General features: G+C 34.5%; 1 protein-coding gene and 2 non-coding genes across 3 annotated transcripts in view; 1 reads left to right on the top strand and 2 right to left on the bottom strand.

Annotated features, from left to right (window-relative positions):
* The window catches only part of Akap9 (A-kinase anchoring protein 9), a 158,155-nt gene that overhangs the window by 87,174 nt on the left and 46,248 nt on the right, over positions 1-24,733 (top strand). Inside the window, exons 22-23 of the mRNA XM_010603485.3 lie at positions 941-1,146; positions 5,973-6,205. Of these exons, the coding sequence (XP_010601787.1) occupies positions 941-1,146; positions 5,973-6,205 (439 nt within the window). The remainder of the gene's footprint in view (positions 1-940; positions 1,147-5,972; positions 6,206-24,733) is intronic.
* On the bottom strand, positions 2,402-2,588 carry LOC117284198. Its single transcript, XR_004515295.1, has one exon. It is a non-coding gene; the product is annotated as a U2 spliceosomal RNA (small nuclear RNA).
* LOC117284185 lies at positions 16,994-17,076 on the bottom strand. Its single transcript, XR_004515286.1, has one exon. It is a non-coding gene; the product is annotated as a small nucleolar RNA SNORD60 (small nucleolar RNA).

Here is a 24,733-nt window from a genome sequence, read left to right as displayed (position 1 = left end):
AAAAAAAAAAAAAAAAAACTTGGAGAAACACTTTCCAGTGTAATCACATTCTTGTTTTAATATGTTTGTGCTTTATACTTATTTAGATAGGAAAATGTCTAGGAATGTAGACATTTTAATGTTAATAGTGATTATCTCTAAGTATTGACATAGTTTGGAGGGTAATTAGCAATATTTTATAATTAAAAAAATATATTGCTTAGCTTTTTGAAAAGAGACTCATTTCCAGTTAAATGAATATAGTTTTTTTTTTCTTCTGCTCATATGAGTGTTGCATGTGTAACTAGAGGTATTTCATCTTTCAAGCAGATATAATAAAAATGGTCTCTGATACTCCCTTGGTGTGGGCAGACTGAAATTTCACTATAGATATTTTTAAAAACAGGTCTCTGTCTGTCACTGTTTAAAATTTGAACGCTTAATTTACACCCAGTACATTGTAGAAATGCTGCCACTTTTTTTCTGCTGGGATTTAAAAATTACATTTTAAAATATTATTTGGCACATAAAAAAGATGAAATGTAAGATACATGTGAATAACTGTAAATAGTATTACAAGCTCAATAACTTAGCATGCTTGGGTTTCTAAAACTTAAGTTTTGTCTCATTAAAAGTTTCTTCCGATTTAGTTACTAACTTAAAAGTTTTTTTGTTTCAGGTCAATAAAACATTTTTTAATGTTAGTGAAACATTTTTACAAGGTCAATAAAACATTTTTAATGTTATAATTAATACAGTTAAAATTTTTAGCAGAAAACAAATCATTTTATTATATAGCTTAAAAATAAATCAGAAACAAGAAGTGCAGCATTGAAGGTGCTATTGCATAATACTATATGATATTTTTCCAGTCACGTACATTATTTATAGTACATTTTTATGAGATATTAATGAAGTGTTCACTTTTAAAGATCAAACATTTTAATGATTCTTTGTACAGGTATGCACTCCAGAAAGCTAATAACAGACTCTTGAAGATCCTCTTAGAAGTTGTAAAGACAACAGCAGCTGTGGAAGAAACAATTGGCCGCCATGTCCTTGGGATTCTAGATAGATCTTGTAAAGGCCAGTCATCCAGCAATCTAGTTTGGAGGTCAGAAGCAGAGGCACCTGTAACATCATGTGTCCAAGAGGAACATACAAGAGGTACTAGTTTCATAGGATGTTTAAATAGTCATCATATTTAACAAATCCTGCTGAGTTAAGGCATTTCCTATCCATGGAAAATATGGAAGAAAGAATAGTCAAGTATATATTTTGCAGCAAGTGGACTTCCAAACACAAATAAATACATTAAATCCACTCTTCAAAGCACCAGTATTGTATAGCATTTGCAAGTGAGTGCCTTAGGACTGTCATCATACATACCCAGAGTTGCTGCTGTTCCTACATACACCAGAAGGCCACTTAGAAATATCATGCATTGCTACTGAGGACTCCTATGGCCACTCTATAAAATAAAGAGCTTTTAAGATTCCAGCCCCATCACTTCTCAGTCTTTTGGCTAAGATCAAGTGTAGGAATCTAGCTCAGTCTCACATACATATTGGGATGATTAGAAGAAAGCCCTTTTTTAACCCAAGGCTTGTTCTTATTCTTAATATTATTCTCTGCTAGATCCTTTCCTCCTTTTCAGAAAGTAGTTTGAAATAAGACAGTATGTGAAGTTCCAGATAGTGAGTCCTGATATGACGTAGCCATCTTTCTAATTCTGTCTTCTTTCTGTAGCTAAGTGGGTCAGGGTCTTCAGTTTCTTTGCTGACCTCCAATATCTCTTCATTTTTTAATTCTTTAATCCTTGCTGGAGAAGAAATCTATGAAGATAAATTTTTGTAAGATGCAGACAGATAGGGGCTTATTTCTTGAAGTAGAAAATCAAGCCTATATTTCACTCCCAATTTCTCACCCAAACTCTTCTCCCCCAGTAGAGGCACATCTTTGGAAATGTTTTTATAATTTTTGGGAGCATTTTGTCTGTTAAGCTTCCTGTGGACAAATGAAATGAAACTCCCAGTTATTAAAGGTTTGCCTCATTACAGCTTGGCCAGGAGTGTGTTTCTAGGTGCAAAGAAAAGCTTGATTTAGAATTTAAAATAAAATTCACTTAGAAACATTACTTGAGTTCAAAGATTCTTTTAAAAACTCCTTTTAGTAATATAAAATCTGAAATAAGGGCCAGGGATTTAGCTCAGTGGTTCCTGCCTCAGAAGCGCAAGGACCCAAGTTTGATCCCCGGTACCAAAAAAAAAAGATCTGAAATAATACTGTATTTTATACCTTCATTTCAAATTCACTCTTTTCAAACTTGGTAAAAGTATTTTCACATTATCTCCACTCTTAGGATCTCAAGTGCTATAATTTCTGGTTATGGATCTTGATGTGTAAGGAAAAAAATATTTTTGAGGGGTGCACCATTCCTGGAACTGCTGCAATACCAGGTCGATGCATGGAGTGTATGGAGCAAGCTCCTGTTCCATCTCCCAGCTCCGAAAACCCATTTAATGTATTGTCCTCAGAGGATGTGTCAGATATTAAACTGAGAAGAACAGATACTACACTTGTTCTTAGCCAGAGGGACAAGAAGCGATGAGAAGAATATTTTAAGATATTTAAAACTTGTAAAAGTGTTTACCAAATTATACTTTGTAAAAGCAATTAACAGGTTTCACTTAATCATTGAGGGAGGAATTTTGCTGTTTCCTGGTAAAACTGAGACCAGATTGATTCCTATATGCAAAGGAATGTGTGGTAGATTTAAAAAAAATATTTTGTGCCTTTTTGTTAGCAGTTCTCATAGATATTTCTCAGGATTGCTGAAATACTCAACAAACAGCAGCAATCTCACTTCTAGAGCAGTGTGCTCAGTCATTAAAGAAGGATAAATTGGTAGTTGATCTCAAGCCCACAGGATTATGTTTATGTAAATTTTCTTTGAAAAGCAGACCTAAAAGGACATTTTATCCACTAGCCTACTTTCTTTATAGCTACATCTAAATCTTCCAGTATAGATGAAATATTTCTGCCCATTTAAAAATACTCAATAATAGTTTTTCAGTTATAAGAAATTTTAGCAGTTCACTTCTATGAATATTTACTGAGCTTCTAGAAATTATATATGTATTGTGTGTGTGTGTAAAGTTCTTTAAAGTTTTAATTATTTAACTGTTGATGGATTCAGAATGAACAATCATATATAAGAGAAAAATTCACAATTTTAATTTAAAAACTATGGTATATTGAATATTACATCAGAGATAATTTTGCTGGTATCAGCATCATTGGCTACACTGTTTAACCAGTCTTCTCTCCATTTAACTCAATCTTCATGGTTTTATTTTTAGTGATTTTATCTTAATCTTATTAATAAAATTATGATAATATGATAACCATTAATATTATTGAGGGGTGTGTATCAGATCAATTTTGCATTTTGAACATTATATTAGTAGAATTTATGCTTTAAAACATTCAATTTTTAAAATAAATGCATGAAAGAAAATATTGGCTGTAAAATATTGAAAATATAAAATAAAAACACTGAAAATATGCTTTATGTGTAAGAAATTTTTTGACAGTCCTTTATTTTTCCCCTTATTTTTAATGGAAATATTATAAAACCTGAAGTACACCTTTGAAAGATTTCTTTTTTATGTCCTGTTTAACACAACAGAAAAACATTAAATCAGTCTGGTTACAAATCAACTTTGCTTTTCATTTTTTTATGTACTTTTTGTTGTAAGTGACACTTGTGATCTATTTTCAGCCTTCAAGTATGAACTTGCTTAGATTTTAAACATGCATGGGCTTGTCATCACTCAAAAATAATTTATTTGCTCATGTTTGCTTCCTTAAAGAATAAGCCAGTTTATGAAATTGAGAGGAAATTTTTGAGCCAATGTAAAAATCACTTGAACTTGAACAAATATTAGATCAGTTCATAAAAATGTACTCCGCAGGTGTGTTGAAAGAAAATCTCCTTTTGGCCTGCATTGTGATAATTTAGCAGTGGAGTGGTCACCTCTCCATATGAAGCCAGGAACTAAATTTGTTTTCTGCAGCTTCTTTTTGGAGCAGTGTAATGTTAAAGAATGCTGGGTTAGTAATGAGAATGTTTTGTTTTCCCTGGGTCACTGTGATTTTGGGTAAATTTCTTATATCTCCTAGATCTTTAGTATAGTTTTTTCATCTGTCAAATAGAGTCAGCTTAGAGTAGACACTAATGGTTTCCATTTGGAGCTAGAGAGACCTTCAGAGAGCCACTGAGGTAGGGAAGGCTCAATGATAACGCCCATCTACCCTACTTTATTATTATCTATCAGAATATTAATGGTATAGTCTATAAAGTATTTGACTAAAACACTTGAACAGCTATTGTTTTGTGTGTTTGCGACATAATTCTGCATGGTTCACCAATCAGAATGATTTCTGTTCAGCAAACTGGCTGTTCTGAGGTTTCTATTAGCTCATGATGTGGTTTGCCTGTGTGTATGATGTAAAAAATTTATCCTCAAATTTTTTACATCAATGACTAGTTTATTAGAGTGAGCTTGATATCCTTTATTTTATAGGAATAAACAAAAACTGTTTCTTCAGTAGAACATTCAGAATATTTGAGATGATTTACTTTATATGCTTGCACACGTAAATACAATGGCTTTTTTGGTTTTTATCCTGCTGGGGATTGAACCGAGGACTTCATGTATGCAAGGCAGATGCTCTACCACTGAGCTATACCTTCCCATTCCACAAAAACGCTATTAATAAAATATGCTAAGCTTCCTCTTTTTTAAAACTGTGTATATTTACCAACAACTAGTATGTACTAATGTAATAAAAACAATAGATAATTCCTCTTTGGAATTGTTGGGTTATGGCATGCTACCATTGATGATGATTACATTAGATAGCAGTGAGTTTAAAAGTTAGTTCTGACAAAGCCCTTTCAAAGCTGATCTGCCCATATAAATTCAATTTTCCTTGTGTAAGAAAACATAATAGTGTTGATAGTGTGGAAAATAATGTTCATAACTAAATTAGAACTGCTCATTAGTCTGCTCCCTTGCCAATACACCTTTCACAAAAATGGCAAGCTGCACGTTTATCTTGTCCCTTTTCATGTGTAGCCAGAGCAAGTGATGCTGCTCACTGTATTGCTCAAAAGTCAGAATGTTTGCTCCAGACAAATACAAGCCCTTACTCTGTTTCTGTCTTTATCTGGGACATCCTGTGGGGTTTTCCTTTATATACTTACTTATGTATTTATTTTCTCATTACACTGTAAAGTCCTTGAGGATGGGAACTACATCCTATCACTTTTATGTCCCATTACTTAACAGATTAGTGGTGGATGCCTTAAGTATCTATTAAAAGTTGTTTTAAAAGTTTTTGTCACGCCTGTAAGCCCAGTACTTAGGAGGCTAAAGCAGGAAGATTGGTGTAAATTTGAGGCCAGCTTGGGCTACAAGGTGAGTTCAAGGCCAGCCTGGACTACATAATGAGACCGTGTCTTTAAAAACCAGGAAAAAAAAGTTTTTTATTAGGCTAGGAGCAGAGCTTAGTGATAGCCTGCGTTTGATCCCCAGCACCCCCCCTCCAAAAAAAAGTTTCATCAAAGAAAAAAATAAAAACCAAAATATTAATTTTTGTAGTCTTATAAGCATGGCATTATCCTTCTCATTCTTTCTTTTATTATTATTATTTTTTGGTACTGGGGATCGAACTCGGGTGTTCGCACTTGCCAGGCAGACGGCGGAACCACTGAGCTAAATCCCTGGCCCCATCATTCTTTTTTACTTGGTTACTCAATAATATTACATTGTATATCTACATATTTTATTTGTTTTGTTGCAATGCTATTATTAAAAGACCCTGTAAATCTTATTCGAGTTGTACTTAGGCTTGATTCTGTACCTTTAAGGTATTATAATTATTAATTAAAACTGGTTAATGCCTTTAACATACTGTTATTCTAGCTACAGATGAATCCATACCCTCTTATCATGGAAGTGACATGCCAAAGAATGACAACAGCATGTGGTCGAAAGTAACTGAGGAAGGAACAGACCTGTCGCAGCGACTTGTAAGGAGTGGCTTTGCAGGAACTGAGATAGACCCTGAAAATGAAGAGCTTATGCTGAACATTAGCTCTCGACTACAAGCAGCAGTTGAAAAACTTCTAGAAGCAATAAGTGAAACCAGTAGTCAGGTAACCTCCTTAACTTGCAAGTATCTACTGCGTTTAAAGCAGATTTTCTTTTAAGTCATGGTATGGTTAAATGTTTCTGTGTACTGTCCCACAGAAAATTGTTTGATTGTGTATGTGAGAATCACTGCTGGTATCACTGGTTTTATTTTCATGTCCTGTAATGCTCTGATGGGCTCTTCCACTTTGAAAATTTATTGTTTGTTTTTCTTACTTTCCTCCTTGCTGAGACAAAATACATAATACTCAAAGATAAAAGAGGAAAGGTTTATATTGGCTTACACTTTGTAAAGGTTTCAATTCATAGTTGGCTGGCGCCAAGGCCGGGTGACATCAGTTTGTAGTGGGGCATCAAGTTTGTGGCAAGTAGATGGCAGGAAGGCAGCAAAGCAGTGAAATAGTGAGAAAACAGCAGAAGGCAGCTGCCTTCTTTTTTGTCCGTTACATTCATCTAAGCTACATGCCTTTCGGGTGAGTAGCACTCACACCCAGGATGGGTTTTCCCATTATCCACACCCAGAGCTATGCCAGACCAATCGGTGGACTCATTTAGTAATCAAACACCCTTATAGCAGCATTGCCACTCTAGATCCATCCACCTCTGAAAAGCCCCACCTAGGACCACATGAGGCTTTCAGGGGACATCTAGACACAGGCCATATGGTGTTATTTTAATATTCAAATTACCTAGATTGTTATCACATTACTTTTTATTCTAAAAGATTTTTAACCTCACAATTATATGAAGTGTTCCATTGATATATATTATTTATTTTAAAGAATCTCTGAAACTCTATGCTGTAGTATGACATAACGTGCGACTATTGCAGTATAACAGATCATACTTGGAATTCTTTTATTTGAGTTTTACACTTATTTTAAAAAAATAAATAGATCTCTTCACCTTACAAATTATGTCTTGGTAGGATATTAGTGTAGGACAGTTTTTACATTGAAGTAGTATTTTTACAGAAACTTAAAAAAAAAAAGATAAACCCATAGTATTTTCATCTTAAATTGAAGTTGTGTCTATAAAATTTTTATACCATGTATTATCATTTTATTACTCTGTATGCAGACTAAAAATTATTTAAGCTTTTGAAATGAAGAAATTATTCATTTTTAAAATGTTTAACTCAACTGTCAAATCAAGCTGTCATGTTAATCAAACAAGTGATTATTATCAGCTACAAGTATTATTTTCATTAATATCTTTATCAGATTATTAAGAGCCAGGTGTATTTTTTTTTGAGCCAGGTGCATTTGAAATAGATAGAAAAGTTGAAAGGCTGTCTTTGATTTATTATTATTTCAGATATCTAGCTTTCCTTGATGCTGCTTTTTTTTCTTTTTTTTAATTTTAATTTTTTCTTTTTATTGAGTTTATTGGTAAATTCTAGGTATACAGTACGGTTACATTCATTACTGGGATCTTGTACCTTTACATGACAGGTCTTGGTTCTATTTTTTCCCCTTGTCCCTACCTTCCCTTCACCCCCTCCTCCCCTCCCCATTTGCAAACACTTTAATTCCATTTTTTTCATTTTCTTACATTTTGTTCTTTTCCCTTAGTCCCTTTCCCCTACCCTTCCCACTTTCCCTACACCTTTAGCCCCTTTTTTCCTATTTCACATTGTTAATTATCCCATTAGGATCTTGAGTACTATTATAGTTTTTCACACCAGAGAAATTATTCAATATACATATGTGACTTATTTATTTCATTTAGGAGTATATCCTCAAAATGTATCCATTTTCCTATGCATGACTCTAATTTCTCCTTTATGGCTGAGTAGTATTTCATTTTATAGAAAAACCACATCTTTATCCAGTTTCCAACCGATGGGCAAATGGGCTTTTTCCAAGTTTTAGCTATTACAAACTGTAGCATATTTCTGCAATAGCAGTATCTGTTGTTTGTAACATCTATGACAAATATTGTTAAATATTTTGCATTTTAATACCAGGTTCATTTACTTTAATTACTGACTATAGGCTGTTTCATGAGTAAATTATACTTAAAATTATTTTTTAACTACATATTATTTGGCTAACATTATCAATTTTTTTTCTTGGTAACTTGATATCAGGATTCAATGAGAAAAGCATGATAAATATATATATCCAGTGAAATATTTGTCTTCCATACAGTCTTCAAATATGACATTTAGCCAGAATTTTCCTTAGGTTTATTCTTTTAAATAAAATTTTAAAATCAAGAATCAATAAAAATTGTTTATCTTGTGAACAGTGTAAATACTCTTCTGAGATAGGAGCATGAATGGTATCTTGAAGAGCAAAAAAATCCAGAATTACCGTATTATAGTCAGAGTTCATTAATTGGCCAGGAAGTTGTACATCTGTTACATTTCTAGACTGCACCTTGATTGACTGGCCAGAAATATTTTCATAGAAAATTCTGATGATGTAATATAATATATAATTAGATAACAAAAGAAATTACTATATTGGGGCAATTTTTTTTCTAGTGCTTTCTTTCATAGCATATACAAAATTACTGAAAGCTTTGGCTACAATAACTAAAAAATCTCTTTCAACATCCCAGAGTAGAAGTCATGAAATATTCTTGAAAAACATAAGCATTTGTATATTTACTCATAGTTGAACACGGTCTATTAATTAGTATAAGCAGTAGTGGTGGCCCTTCTTTCATTACAGTCCTGAAGAGGTATTTTTCATTACTAACATCCTAAGTGCTAGTAAGAAAATGGCACCAATAAAAACTAGCTCCAGCTGGGCAATGTGTTGCATGGGGGTACCGCTCAGAAGCTGAAGCAAGAGGATCTGCAAATTTGAGGCCAGCCTGGGCTACTTAGATCCTATCTCAAATTTTTAAAAAATTTTAAAGATGGGGTTATAGCTCAGCACTCCTAGGTTCAATCCCCAATACCAGAAAGAAAAAAATATCAAAAACCAAACAAACAAAAGCAACCTCATTTGCCTTATTAACTAGGCAGTAAATTATACTGATCAGAGAATTCATGCTTTTTCTTCAACCTGAGGTTCAGCAGACTTTATTTAAACTTAAACTGACATATATCCTGTGTCACAATGTGAAATTCCATATCTAATAAAAGAAAATACACATTTTCTACTAAGATTTACTTTTGTTTAATCTTTTCTAATTATCCTAAGTCCTGGGTTGGCATTGTAAAATACTTTCACCAATACTAAGTCAGTTGAGCTAATTCTGACATTTTTGTTGGTTACTGTTTGGCACTAAAAGCTCAAATGTGTAGGCATCATAATTACCCATTTTATTCAGAGGCTCTTCATAGATGTGCTATTGGTATTTTGATTGGGATTGCATTAAATCTGATAACAATTTTGAAAGTATGGCCATTTTCACTATATTCGTTCTTCCCATCCAAGAACAAGGGATATCTTTCTATTTTCTGACATCCTGAAAAATTTTCTGATCTCTGAAAAAGTTTGAGAAGTAGGGGCATTAGGTCTTCTATAAATTTCTTGTATAATACAGCAGTGAATCCTTCAGGACATGGGCTTTTCTTTATTGAGAGGTTTTTAATTTTATCTTTGGTTTCATTGATAGTGGTTTATTTGGAATTTATATCTTCTTGATTCAGCTTTGATAATTCATGTGTATCTAGGAAATCCGTCCATATCTTTTGAGAATTCATATTCTCAAAGTAGGTATTGATGATCTGGATTTCCACAGGATCTGTTCTGATTTCAGTCTTTTTCTTCCTAATTGCATGTATTTCAGTCTTCTCTTTCTTTTTTTGATAAGGTTGGCTAAGGGTTTGTCAATTTTATTTAATCTTTCAAAGAACCAACTCTTCAATTTCGTGATAATTCTTCATATTGTTTTGTTAGACTCAATTGTGTTAATTTCTGCTCTGATCTTTTTAATTTCTTTCCTTGAATGATCTTTAAGCTTGACTTGCTCTTCTTTTTCTAGAAGCTTGAAGTTCAACATTAGATTGTTTATTTGAGCTCGTTCTGTTATTTTGATGTGGGAATTCACTGCTATAAATTATCCTTGTCAGACTGCTTTCGTTGCATCCCATAAGTTCCAGCATGTTGTATTGGCATTATTGTGTTTGGGGTGGGTGGTGGGGGTTATAGTTGTTGCTGGTTTTCATTTTGTTTTGCTTTAGTACCAGGAATCAAATTCAGGGCCTCACACTTACCAGGGCAGGCAGTGCACTGCTAAGCTACCTTCCTGGACTGGCATTATCATTTAATGGTAGAAACTGTCTAATTTCTTAATTTCATTTATGACCCATTGTTTGTTCAAAAGGGTGATATTTAATTTTCATGTGTTTATGTAGATTTGTGGGGGGATTGCCATTCATTTCCAACTTCATTGCACTGTGGTCTGATAATATGCATGGGTTAATTACACTTCCTTTGCATTACCTAAGTATGTTCTATGAGCTACTTTGTGGTCTGTTTGGAGAACATCCCATGTACAGATGAGAAGAATGTGTATCCAGACGTTGTGGAGTAGAACACCTTGTAGATATCTACTAAGTCCATTTGTTAGAAAGTTTGGTTCAGTTCTTATATTTCTTTGTTGATGTTTTTATCTAGTTGATCTGTCGATCTGTGTCAGGATTGTTAAGGCCTCCCCATTATAGCTGTATTAGTGATTGATTTCTCATGCCCATTAATATGTTTTATATAGTTAAGTATGCTAGTATTTGGTGCATACATCTTTATGATTGTTATCTCTTCCTCTTGGATTGTTCCTTTAACAAGTATGTAGTGACTTCTTTGTCTCTCTTGATCAGTCTTGGCTTGAAATCCACTTTGTTTGCAAATAGAGCAGCAACTCCTGCTTATTTTCTGGGTTCTTGTCACATGAAGTATTGTTTTCCATCCTTTGACTTTCAGTCCGTGAATTTGTTTTTAAGGTAAGTGTGTTTCTTGTATGCAGCATATTGTTGGATCTTGTTTCTTGATCCATTCTGCCAGTCTGTTTCTTTTGGTGAATTGATACCGTTTACATTGATGGTTATAACTGATATGTGTTGACTTACCTTTGTTATATTATTTTCCTGTTGGTTCCCTTTCTTTCCCCTCTGTTTAACTACCTGCCTTGCCTTGTGGGTTCATTCTGTTGGGGTTTATAGAGTTATAGTCTTCATTATCTCTTTCTAGAGTGTTCTTCAGATCATTTTGGAGTGCTCATTTAGTAGTCATGAATTTCTTTAGGTATTCTTTGTCATGGGAGTATCTTAGATAGTTTTGTGTGATACATCAATCTGTGTTAAGGGTTGTTTTCTTTTAGGGCTTGAAATATACTTCAAGCTCTCCTTCACTTAAAGATTTGTGTTGAGAGGTCTGCTGTAATTCTGATGGGCTTTCCTTTTTTAGGTGATTTGGTTTTTTTGTCTAACAATTTTTAATATTCTGTCCTCGTGTTGAATTTGTGGAATCCTGACTATTAAATTATGCCTTGGTAGATTTTTTTTATCATAGCTAATTTTAGTTCTATGTACCTTCCTTATCTGTATGTCAAATTCTTTTCCCATGCTTGAGAAGTTTTCTGCTATTACTTCTGTGAATGTACTTTTTATGTTGTTTGTACTCTCTTGCTTTGTCATTGACTCAAATCAATCTTATATTATTCTTCTTTGCATTATCTAGCAGCTGTTGTATTGATTTTTCATGGTCCATTCTTATTTTCAAAAAAAGTCTATCTTTTCCTGATTATTAACCGAAATCCTGTCTTCTAGACCTAATATTTTGTCCTCACATTGGTTCATTCTGCTGCATATACTTTTAATAGAATTTTTAATTTCCTGGATATGTGATCGAATGTTTCATAGATTACATTTCTTTCTTATATTAGTCATTCATGGTTTCCCTACATTTCTTAAACTTCTCTGTTTCTTAACCTGTTTCTTCTCTATATTCACTGGTCATGCCCTTCATTATGGTCATTGTCTTAGAAGTTATTTTAGAAATTCTGATTTGATATTTTTTTTCTAGAGCCTCATTCATTTGCTGCTACCTCTGCTGTTACCACTTCAGCAAGTCCAGGTGGGTGGCTTTTGAATTGTTCCAACTCATTGCCCCCTGAGTTTCCCTTTGGCAAACTGAAAGTCTGAGGTTGCATCTTTTTTTTTTTTTTTTTTTTTTTTTTTTTGAGTTAGGGTCTCACTATGTAGTTGAGACTGACCTGGAACTCACTATGTAACCCAGGCTGGTCTTGAACTCACAGCGATCCTCCTGCCTGAGCCTCCTGAGTGCTGGGCACCACCACACCTGGCTATGAGGTTAAATCTTGTTTCTGTGTCTTTTCTTTTTTTCTTAGTTTAATTCCTGCATTGGTGCTTGTAAATTGTTTGTGGTAGGTATCTTTATTGATAATATTAAGAACCCTTAGGAAATAACTACTTCTTAGAGATGTCTTCCAGGTGTAGATGACTTTTGGGTTTTGAATCTGTTGCAAGATCCTACCTCTTCAATTTATTGGGGATGAGAAATTGCTATCTAGTTGGCCTAGCTCCTGGATCTTTGACATGGCCTTTAGTATTGTTTATGACCCTCAGGCAATCTCAGTCTTGGCATACAAGGAAGAACAATTGATTAGAACAATTATGTCACTTTGGCTAAAGTTAGTACAATCAGTAATAACACTAGCCTCAAACATACCCCCCAAAATGACAAACTGTGATAACTACTAATTTTCCACCTTTAACTTTATGAATAGTATTTACAGTTATATGACCAAATCTAAAACTAGAAAACTGTGTACAGTAAGTATCCTTTCAGTATGATGATTTTACCCTCAGGGAAGAACATTTAAAAGGTATTAGGGGGAGGGCCGGGGATTTAGCTCAGTGGTGCTGCTGCCTTCCTTGCAAGCAGAAGGTCCCAAGTTCAAACTCTGGCACCAAAATAAATAAATAAATTTTTAAAAGGATCAGGGGGAAAAATAGAGAAATAGAAGAGAAAGGGATGAGAAGTAAGGAGGGAAGGCAAAGGAAGATTACACAAACTTTGGGAACTGGTAAAGAGGACAGGAGAGAGAGAAGAAACAAGTCACAGAACAAAACAACAGTAGCCCAAGAAAAAGTAGAAACAATGTTTCACTCTTATGAAAACAAGCACAAACAAGAAAAAGAGAAAAAAAAACTTAAAAAGCCAGGCAAGGAAGAAAAGCAGGAAAAAGTATTCTACTTCAGGGAGTGTCTTTGCTGTCCCTGGTTTTCATAGGGAACACACAAAGCCTTGATCTATGTTGATTGATCCCAGCAAGCCCACAGTAGAATTGTGGTGTTGGGTAATCCCAGCAAACCTGGACCTTTTGTTCCACTGAAGTTCAGGCTGCTTCTGGCTATGAGACTGGGACCCAAGTCTTTTAGCCCACTACATTCCAAATGCCTCCTGCTGGCTTGAATTTGGCTGCGCCTCATCCTGACACTGAGCTAGACAACCTGCAGCTGCTGAGTTCTGACTTCTGTTCTCCCCTTTCCAAAATGACTACCAGCCAATTGGCTTCTCCTGGTGGGCATCTGAACCAGGATAACTCAACAGCCACTGCAGTCCACAGTGTTCATTGCTCCATTCTCTGTGGAGGCTTCTGGGGTCACTGCTAGTCACTGTTCCTCTGCAAGTTCTAGCTACCCTTCCCATGCCTCAAGCTGGGGCTCAGGGAGAAAGTGCTGCTTGACACCTCCTTGTCCACGTTGTGGTTCCCTTCTTCGCCTCTTCATGGGCTCTAATTCTTGTTTCAGATCTTGCTGCATCCCACAGAACCACTTCCCTCTTCCATCTCTTTCTCACATTGCTGTATTCCAACATCTGGATTCTAAATAGGCTATTTCTGTGCTGCTCACCATTTCACCATCTTCTCAGAAGTCTAATAACTATTATATGACAATTATGATTCTATATTTTGGAAATACAGCAATAAACAAAACGGACAAAAGTCCCTGCTCACAAGAGCTTACAGTGTAACAGTAGAGGCCAATAATGAATGTATGTAGCATATTATGTCTAATAGTGATAACTACTCTGAAGAAAAATTAATACAGGGAAGAAAGAATATGGTAGAGGAATAGAATAGTTCATATAGGAAAATTAGGGAAGGGCTCTGATAAAGTGATGTTCAAGCCTATTCCTGAAGAAAATGTGGGAGACTATACCATGTAGGTAAATGAGGAGTAATGTTCAGGCAGAGATGCTACAAAGCCTGCTCAGGTGTGGTTGACAAAGGTGCCAGTCCAGCCAGACCAAGGTGAATAGTGAGTATGCAAGAGGTCACAGTGAGGCTGGAAACCAGTCACAGAGATCTTTAACTCTGCTGTGGAGTCATGAGGAACAGTTTTTAACTTTTTATTTTAAAATAACTATAGACTTACAGAAAAATTGCAAAAAATACTGTAGAGTTCCTTTGTAACAACACTCAGCCAGCTTCCTCTAAAATTAACATCATGTATAGCCATACTATAATAATTAAACTAAAATAAAACTATACATATTACTAACTATAAGTCATTTATATTTCACCAGTTTTTCCTGTAATGTCTTTTCCTGTTCCAAGATGTATTTCAAGATTCCACACTGCACTGGGTTATCCTATCTTCTTTTATCCTCTGCAGTCTCTTGGACAGTTCCTTAATTTTTCTTTATCCTTCATTACTTTGATACTTGAAACAGTATTGGTCAGAGGGTGCTCAGGCAAAAGGATTGCAAGTTTGAGGCCAGCTTGGGCAACTTAGTGTGATCCTCTGTTATAGTTTAGATCTACAGTGACCCCCAGAAGTCACATGTGTTCAGAGGTGGGGCTTTTGAAAGGTGATTGGATTTTAGGGGCTCTATGCTCATTAGTGGATTCACTCATCTGCCAGATCATAGCTGAACGTGGTATTATAGGAAGTGAGGGCCAGTTGAAGGAAACAGATTACTAGGGGCATGCCTTTGGAAGATATATTTCTCACTCTGGTTTTTTCCTTTTCTCTCTGCTTTTTGGTTACATGGGTTGAATAGCTTTCCTAGTCCAGGACTTTCTATCATGCCATTTCTGAAACCAGACAACCATGGAGCAAACCCTTTAAAGAAACCATGAGCCAAATAAATTCCCCATTTATGCTTGTAAGTGTCCCATATTTTGTCCAGACACAAAGTGACTAATACACCCTCTGTCAAAATGAAAATGACTGGTTTGTGGCTTGGTGTGAGAGGGCAGAGAAAAAGAAGAATACTGGTTAGTAATTTATATTTTCTTGTGATTACATGAAGCCTATGCTTTTTTTATGGTACCACAATAGTTATGTGCCTTTCTTAGTGTGTCATGACAGAGGTCACATGAATTTAGTGTCTTCTTACTGGTAATGTCAGATTGCTTATGGTATGTACTGGATTTCTCACCTGTAATATTACTGGTTTCCCTTTATTAATATTAACTACCTGGGGAAGGTACTTTCCCAAGTACTTTTCTCCCTTTGGAAGATTTTATGCAAATATTCTGTTTCTCAACTTTCACCACTACCTTTTGCATCCATTGTTAAATCTTGCCTAAAAGTAATTATTACTATGATATTCTAATGATAATTTCTTATATTACTATTCCTTGTATTTATTTGGAATTTGTATGAACTATCTCTTGGATCACATTTATTTACTTTACCTAATCCATCTCAGTATGGACTAATGGGTATTTTATTCTCTGCATTATAACCTAATACTATAAATACTTTGTTCCAGCTTTGGATTTGAGAACTTTTTCATGTTGACTTTTGTGCCCTTTTGAAGTGGTACTTTTTTAGTATTTGTATTCTCCAGTCCCTTGCTTTATTCTCTAAAAAACTCATGTTCCTTTTGCTGGAAAATAATATTGAGAAACCACTATCTGGTACTAAATTCAATCCCTGGTACCAAAAAAAGGAAAAAAAAAAAAATATATATATATACATACATTTATATGTGTCTATTTGTTAACCTTTGTATCTATTTCTGTACAGTTTTAAATTACATGTGATAAAATTTACTCTGTGTGGATAGTCCTTTTAGTTATCTCAGATGCAGAATCCTGCATCCTCAGCTATAGCCATAATGCAAAATAGTTCCATCACTGCTTTCTTATAGTCATGCCCTTTCCCACCCCATGTCCGTAGCAAACACTGGCTTGGTTTACTTCCTTTCCCTTCAGTTTTGCTTTTTTTTTTTTTTTCAAAGTGTCATAAGTAAAATCTTATTTCATTTTAAGTGTGGCTTCATTGCCATAGCAGTGTACTTAAAATTTCTCTCTGTTTATGTGTAGTAATAGTTTGTTACTTTTTGTAGATGAGGAGTATTACATTGTATGCATTCACCAGTTTGTTTATTCATTACTGTTGAAAGGACATACAGATTGTTTTCCATTTTAATCTCTTTGACCATCTTGTTAAAAATAGAATGGAGAGGACAGTGAGGGCACATGAGGGCAGAGGCATAAAAACCAGTTAGAGAAGTCATTTCCCAGGGGTACAAGTTAGGTGGTAGAAGTAGAAATTGAACTCAAGCATATTTTGGCTGCAGAGAGCTGATTGGATGTGGAAGATAAGGATAAGTAAACCAGGCATAGATCTTGATTACACTTGTAGATTATTTTAGTGAGAGGTTGCAAAAGAAGTGAATATGAGTTCAGTTTTGGATAAGCTGAGTCTTAACATACAGAGGGGATATCCGATTAAAGAAATTCAGTAATGTCTGAAGTTTGGAAAGGACTAAATTGGAAGTTGTCATCATTTTAAGGCCGTTGAAGCCATGGTTTTCTTTTTCACTTGCATTTTGGTTTCTATTTCTTCCCTCAGGCCTCAGTCCTGCAAAGAAATCAGAATGTGCATGCTGTTATTATACATGATGTCCAAAATTAAAGGAATTTATCATAGGCCTCATGACTTGAGAGTATACAGAGTGGTAAAGGTTTTTAATCCAAGTGGAATGGTGACATTTAAGAGAATAAAGACACATAAGTCTACAAAGCTAAGAAGAAACTCAAGAGAATAATATCATAAATCAAATGAGTTTCCAAAAGTTTCAGATGCAGTATTGGAGAAGTTCAGAATACAAAGGGTTTCAATATTTCAGTGTGGTTGTCACAGTGTTATTGGTAAGAACAGTTCTGTAGAGTAGAAGAGAATTAAAACATTAGATTTGTGGGGTGGGGTTGAGACAGGGTCTCACTGTGTAGTTGAGACTGACCTGAAACTCACTATGTAGCCCAGGCTGGTCTCAAACTCACAGCATCCTCCTGCCTCAGCCTCCCGACTGCTGGGATTACAGTGCACCACCATGCCCGGCTAAAACATTAGATTTAAACAGAGTTGAAGAATTACAGCTAGAAATCTCACAACACCTTAGATCTGAAGAAAACAAGACAGCACTAGCTTGAAAAGGAGAAAGTGCCTGTTTTTTCCAAGTTGGAATAGATTAGATTAATTAGAGATGTAGGACACAAGCATTATCTCTGAGCAGCCCCCTGTCGGGTATGTGAAGATGGAATCCAGAGCTCTGGTAGAAAGTGGAGGAGCCTTTGTTGCAGGAAGACTGTGCTTCGAGCAAGTTTGGAGAAACTACAGGGTGCTTTTGGGAGGTGAATTTCATTGAAAAGGCCCCAAGGTCTAAGTAAATGTTGTTGACATTCAAGGTTCTTATTTCTTTTAATGGTTTTATTTGTTAGGTAATTTCAGTGAAAGATAAATGATTAAACATTGTACTTGGTTTTAGGGTTTGGGCTGCTTTATGCTTTAGAGACAAACCCTGTTTCAATAAAAGAACTGTTGAACATTTTCTTTACTAAGAATAAGGATATTGATATTAGTACTTATAGGCTGATTTTACAAGATGGAATATAAAAGTAGTTTACTTTATGTATATGACTGGAGAGATGATTTGCCCAATGGTATATCCAAGTCTGTTTGATAATATATTTATTTTGATGGGCTTTGCTTTGCATTTGCTTACACAGTCTACCGTAAAACAGCCATATACAGTGGGCCTTTGACTTACGAACTCAGTTCTCAAGGTCTGGTTGTAATTCACGTTGGTTGTAAATCAATACAACTGAGATCTGGATGTTTACTTGAGTATACATTCTAGATAACAAAGCAGATGAATCTTCCATTAACCGAATTAACCCAGCTTGTCCATATGTCAGGCTGGTCATAACATGAGGGTCCACTGTATTCCATATTTTGGCATTTTCCTATTGGCTGGAGTAACTTTTATTGTGAAGAAAACTGCTTAGGGACTATGCTAAGACCCATAGAAGGTAATCTCTTGAATGCAAACTTTATTCACTAAGTGAAATAGTCACAGTAATTAAAAAATGTGCTTCTAAAAATTGAAGTTACTGTACTTTAGCTGTGGTTGCAGAAAGGTTTATATGCTTTCTAAAATAGAGGGAGAAAAACAAAATTGAATATAATGTGAACTATTGTAATATTTGCCATATGCCACTATTCTCAACCATCTTTGTACATCTAAGTTTTTTTGAGTCTTTAGTTTTTTACTTTTTCATTGTGGTTAGTTTCTTACCTTGACCAGTGTTCCTAGTCAAAAGAGGGTAGGTATTTCTTATTTAAAAACTTTTATAATTTGGATAGAAACAAGTTTCACATGTGTCTTAGTTGTTATAGACAGTGCATATGAATCCATTTGTTTAAATAGGCCTTTTGTGAGGAAAAAAGCAGTTTGTTCCAGTGAACAGAAGCTAAAATCAGGGGTAGATTCTAGCAGCTGGCAGGGAACGAAAACTATGCTTACATAGATTTTAGGGAAGGGACTATAATCATAAAGAATGCTTATGACTTGAGTACCCAAGGAAGGTCTGCCAGGTGTGTAGACAAGCACTGGACTTCTCAGCACCAGAAGGGTTGCATACTTTGGTGTCCATTTGTCCTATCTACTCAGTTGCTGTTGTCTTCTGGAAGCAACCTGTTTGCTTTGTCCTGTTTGTTTAGGCCAGACCTGACACTAGTTACTTTTCTCATTGGGAGACAAAATACCTGCCACCCAGAGTTAAAGGAAGAAAGGTTTATTTGGCTCACAGTTTTTAGAGGTTTCATTTCATAGTTGGCTGGCTCCAAGGTAGGGTGGCATGGCAGAGGGCATCACAGAGTAGTAATAGTTCATGGCAGGCAGAAGACAGCAAAAGCAAGTAAGCAACAAGAGACAAGGGACAAGTGGCAATAGCAGTTTCTTTCTGTCCTTCTGTCTTATCCAGGCTACCCATTTTTAGGGCAGATAGCCCTCACACCCAGGGTGGGGCACCCTTACTACCCAGAACTGTGTCAAACCAATCAGTGCACAAATTTAGTAATCACACACCCTTAATCCCAGCATCACACACTCCAGAGCCACCTCTAAAAAAGCCTCTCTGACCTAAAACAACATATGCCCCAAAATGAATGAAAATAATGGATTATCATTTGAGTTATTTTAATAGCTCACTTTTCTTTTCTTTATTCCCCCCTTTTCTTTTGTATCAGGAGTCAAACTTGGGACCTTGTGCTTATGAGTCAGGCAGCACCACCACTAAGCTAAATCTCCAGCCCTGAATTATTTTAACTCAGGGTCTTCTTTCTGAACATCAATTAATACACTATCCCATCAACTATATACTATTAGAAAAGCTGTTTGCCTCATTCTAAGTCATTTCAATTATTTTTTTAAAAATCTTTTCTCCCAGTTTTTATTTACTTATTTTTATAGGTAGTTCTTTGACCTAAATGTTACTGTTTATGAAGGGTTATTTCTTACCTCTACAGAGTTTTTTTTTTTACTTCAAATAAAGTAAATTGAACACCAATTGAACATCAGAATAACCTGTAATATACAGAAGAAGCACAGAAAGAGTATTTTAAAGGGTATTTGATAGGCTAGACATGGGTCTCACTAGTTCAGAAAGCTGAATAGCTAGGGTATTAATAATTTGCTATCTGCTGAATTTCCATTAAAATCACACCTAGCTGTAGTGGTAAGAATGTTAGGCCTCCATTTCACATAGGTGTTAAGACATCTTTGCAGGCTAACTAAAAGATGTAAGACACTAAACACTAAAAGAGGCGCCTGCCCCTCTTTAGCTCAGGCCATCTCCCAAAGCCCATTCTGGACTTTCTACAGAAAAAAATCTTATTTTTCCTGCCTTAACAATTAGCCTGTTGTAAAAGGTTTGAGTACCAGGTCCTCAAAACAAGTTTAGACAGCAAGAGTGGCTGTAAAACAATTTTGTTGATGTTACCTGCTTTCTTTAGCATGAGTTTTTCCATTTAAATAAAGGCTTTTTGCATTTGGGATATTTAGTTACTTGGTAGAAAAAAAAAGAAATGAAACCTTTTCCTTTATTTAAAAGAATAATCTTTAATTTTAGAAAGTAAGCTATGGCCAGTTATATCACTTGCCTTTACACCATTAACTACTTGGGAGTTTGGGGGAGGAGGCTCTCAAGTTTGAGTCCAGCCTGGGCCGCTTACAAGACCCTGTCTCAAAGTAGAAAGGGGCCAGGGATTTAGCTCAGTGGTTCCACTGTGTGCCTTGTAAATGCAAGGACCTGAGTTTGATCCCTGGTACCAAAAAAATAACTAAATAAATCAAAGTAGAAAGGGCTGAAAGCCACAGCTTAGGGCTATCTGGGCTGAATACTGAATGAATGAATGAATGTTATTTATCTTTTAAGATTCTGATAAGTAAATACATGTTATATATATTTTAAATTTCTGAGGAGATAGTTTATTAACTATTGCTCAGGTTTCTGAAACTAAGCTAGAGGCTAGCTTACTGTTTGGGTTCATAGGGTTCCTATATACTACTTTTAAGTGACATAACCAACTATTTATATACAGTACAGATTTTTAAAATTTCTTTTAATACATATAAACAAGTCATTTGAAATACATTATAACTATATAATAATTTAAATAGATTATAATCTATATTTAGTCACAGTAGCTGCCCTAAAGTATTATTCCTAATAGAAAAAAAAATTGTAACTTAATTGTGAAGAAATAATTATTATTTGATGAATAACTGCTTAATAAGGTGAACTCAAACATTCTTTAATTCACATTTTTAAATGAAAGCATTTTAGTGAGATGGAAAAACACCAGCTTGTTTTAAAAACATTGTAAATTTGTCTGAATACTCTTTTCAAAGCTCTGAGTGTAACCCGGATCCTGTTGGGCAGGCCTTTTCATGGGCGTATTAATTCGCATTCCACCTGTCAGTGTACCTATAGGTAAAGACGTGAAACCACACCCTGTGTTCTGACCTTTTCCTCAGGGGACACTGACTAGAATCCTTTGGCTCAACAGGCCAGGCTATTTGAATAGCTCAGTTCAGAGCACTTTTCCTTTTCATTGGGGTGAAGCTGCAAGAACAAGGGAAGTGATGTTGCAACATTTCTCAAGACTGGTACTGTGGAGATTTAAACCTGACCCTTCCTGCCAGGATCTGCTCGGAAAGCTTGCTTATTATACAGCATATTTGGTTTTATGACTCAACTGGATATTTATATTTTCATTCTGCAAGGATTTCATTATTCTACTTAAAACAGTAGGGCTTTGTTATTTGCCTCCTTTTATTTTTGTTGTTTTTTTATTTTTATTTTTTAATTTGGATAATGACTGATAGCTAGTTTTTTGATTTGGGGTTTTTTTTATGGTTTATAAGATTTTTTTTTCCTGGACTTTTTCACTCCTTCAGTTGTTTAGGTCTATGAATTAATATTATGTTTGTTTGGTAGTGCTAAAAAGAAATTCTTATGCCAGTGTGCAGTATATTGATAAACCAAAAAGAACTGCTTACTGTAGTAGGAAACTGGATGAGCAAATAAGGGAATCTAGCAACTTACCTTTTAGAATGGATTCTTACAAGACCTATTTGACAACTGTCAAACTCAGTGGCTCTTGGTTGGAAGAACAAGATGAAGACATTTATGAGGTTGAATCTCGAGTGCCTTTGCCATATCCTTTTCCTCTTTGTGAACATTTGGATGAAAATAACTCAGTAATTATTAATATTTCTATTTTTCATTTTATTCATAAAAGAAAAGGGCACATATTAAAGCTGATTTCTAAAATTTCACTTCCTACCCCTCCTTATTCAGTAAGTATAAAAAATATTTTAAAACTAAGTATAATGAGAAATGAAAGTTTTGGTGTGTTTAATAAGGTTAAATGGAATAGAACCTTGTTTTGTTATTACTCGGTGTGTTACAGCTCGTTCATCCTGGATGTATTCAAGTGCTAAAATTACAACTGGTTTCAGAGCCTCATCTTGGCAGTTTTTAATTCCAGAACTTAGAAAGAGATATTACATCTCCAGTGCCAGGAAAGCTATTTTTAAAAATTCTGCTTGTCCTTGAGATTCTTACTTTTGTATGTTTATGACACCAATTCTAAATATAAAAGGAATGATCATGTTTAAGAGTATAGGCATTATGATATTAAAGCAGCTAAGTGAATTGTCTTTGAGCCAGTCAGGACATGTTTACAAATCCCAGGTCATATTGGGTGGAGTTCCAGACAAGGAAAAAGAAAACTTATTCTAAATTTTTTTTCTTAGCACCCTAAGAATCATATTTTCTGTTTTTAAATTCCCTATTAATCCTGTAGAGAAATACCTTTTTTTCAACTTTTAATGTGAAATGTATTTTATAAAAACTGCCAAGGATGAGTGTTTAGCATAAAGATGTCTGCCTATTTAGTTTTCTTTAGGTTCATTTGATGCTTATTTATCTTTGTGAATGATTCACAAGTTATTCAGCACATTTTATGACACTTGTGGCTTTTAAATATCCATACTAGCTAATATTTAACAAGCCAGATGTTTTTCAGAATCGTTTTGTTACCTCTCCTAAAACTTTCATTTTAAAGTGACAGAATATTCACTAAAGCTTTACCCGGTGCTTTAAATGTTTCCTAAATACTTATTTAAATTATTGAAATTGAGATTTCTTTAATGTACTTCATGCTTTTGTACATATTAAGACTAAAGCATATCCTGACTGGATGAGAACTATTTTGAGGGCATAACGTGTTTACATCAGAATTTGAAAGGGGACTGTTAGCCACGTAAAGTGTGGACTCTCTCTCTCTACTATCATAAATCATTAATGAGCTGTACTGTATTTGACTGCTTCAGTCTTTTTGTTTTATAGTTTTCTGATACATATTTAAATGCATTATAAAGGCTGGTTTAGATCTTATGAAATAGAACACAGAAGCAAAGGCTTAATTTACTTGCCTGAAATGTGTATGTATTATGTTGTAAATACTTCATTAAATTTCTATAGTAAATTTGGAAAGGGAAAAAAAATTTTGTTATAGCTTTGAGCTCTTAGATTTCATGTATTCACTAATTAACCATTGTATACAGAAAAAATTACATGTGTATGTAGAAGCAATTAATATAGCATTTAAATGGAAGTTTTACAAATTCCCTATGATAAATCATGAATATCTGAAATGAACCAATAACATTAATTTAAAATTAAAAATTGCCAAACCACTATACAAAAATCAATGTAAGTTGTGACTAAGTTCATGAGAGTACTACTATACTGGTTACTTCATACTGTATGGTCGTGTTTCTTTTATAGTAAAAACTAATGCATATTAATTACCCACACTTAAAGGAAAAATACTTTTGCCAGTTGAAAGTAAAATTGTAAGTTTTATATTTTTTGTAGGTAATCGATATTTCAGGAAATAATTTAGAATTTATAATGTATGCTTAATTTTCCATGATTAGTCATATATTTATCCTTATATTGTTTTCATATAAATTCTAAAGGATATTTAAAACATCCCATTGAAACAAGCAATTTCATATTTTGGAAATAGATTGTGACCATTAAAGCCAAAATGTATCTGTTTTTTGTTTTTTCCAAAATTCATTTGTTATGGTAAATGCTGCTTAGATATGAAGAGCAAAAGTATTTAAAGAATAAAACATTGTTAAGTTTATCATAATTTTATAATACATTATTAATGTAGAAGCTAGAAACCACTAAATTTGATCATGTTTTTAGCTTTAATTTTTGATGCACACAATTTACATATAAATTTACAATTTTTATGAGACTTGCTTGTTAATATGTACAATTATTTATTTTTAAATGTTTGTATTAAGTACTAAAAAAATTTAAGGTCAAATTTCTCCCATGTACTTGCAGTAAAAGCAGATAAGCAAGTGGTGATATTCAGAAACCTTAGATAAGGCAGAAACAGTGCTTTTCTGTAATTTCATACAACAGATTCAGTGACGTGACCCACTTATCTCCTAATTGAGAGCCTTGGCTTCCAGTCTGTACTGCCATCTTACAGTTTAAGAAGATAGTCCATGTGTGCCAATGACAGCATTTTATGTGACACTAGTTTTTAGGGTTCTGTATTTATAAGGTTTTGAAAATAAGCTGAATATAGACTCTTTAGATTTGTTTGCAAGGGGACAAAAATAAAGCATGTGGGTTTAAATATAATTTCACTTCTTGTGCCACTATGATTTTAACTGGCACCATTATATATTAATAGTCCTTCACAAAGCACA

The sequence above is a fragment of the Fukomys damarensis genome, unplaced genomic scaffold (assembly GCF_012274545.1).
Source record: "Fukomys damarensis isolate Sample0158 unplaced genomic scaffold, DMR_v1.0_HiC HiC_scaffold_4, whole genome shotgun sequence".
NCBI classification, from domain to species: domain Eukaryota; kingdom Metazoa; phylum Chordata; class Mammalia; order Rodentia; family Bathyergidae; genus Fukomys; species Fukomys damarensis.
This window is presented reverse-complemented; position numbering and strand designations above follow the sequence as displayed.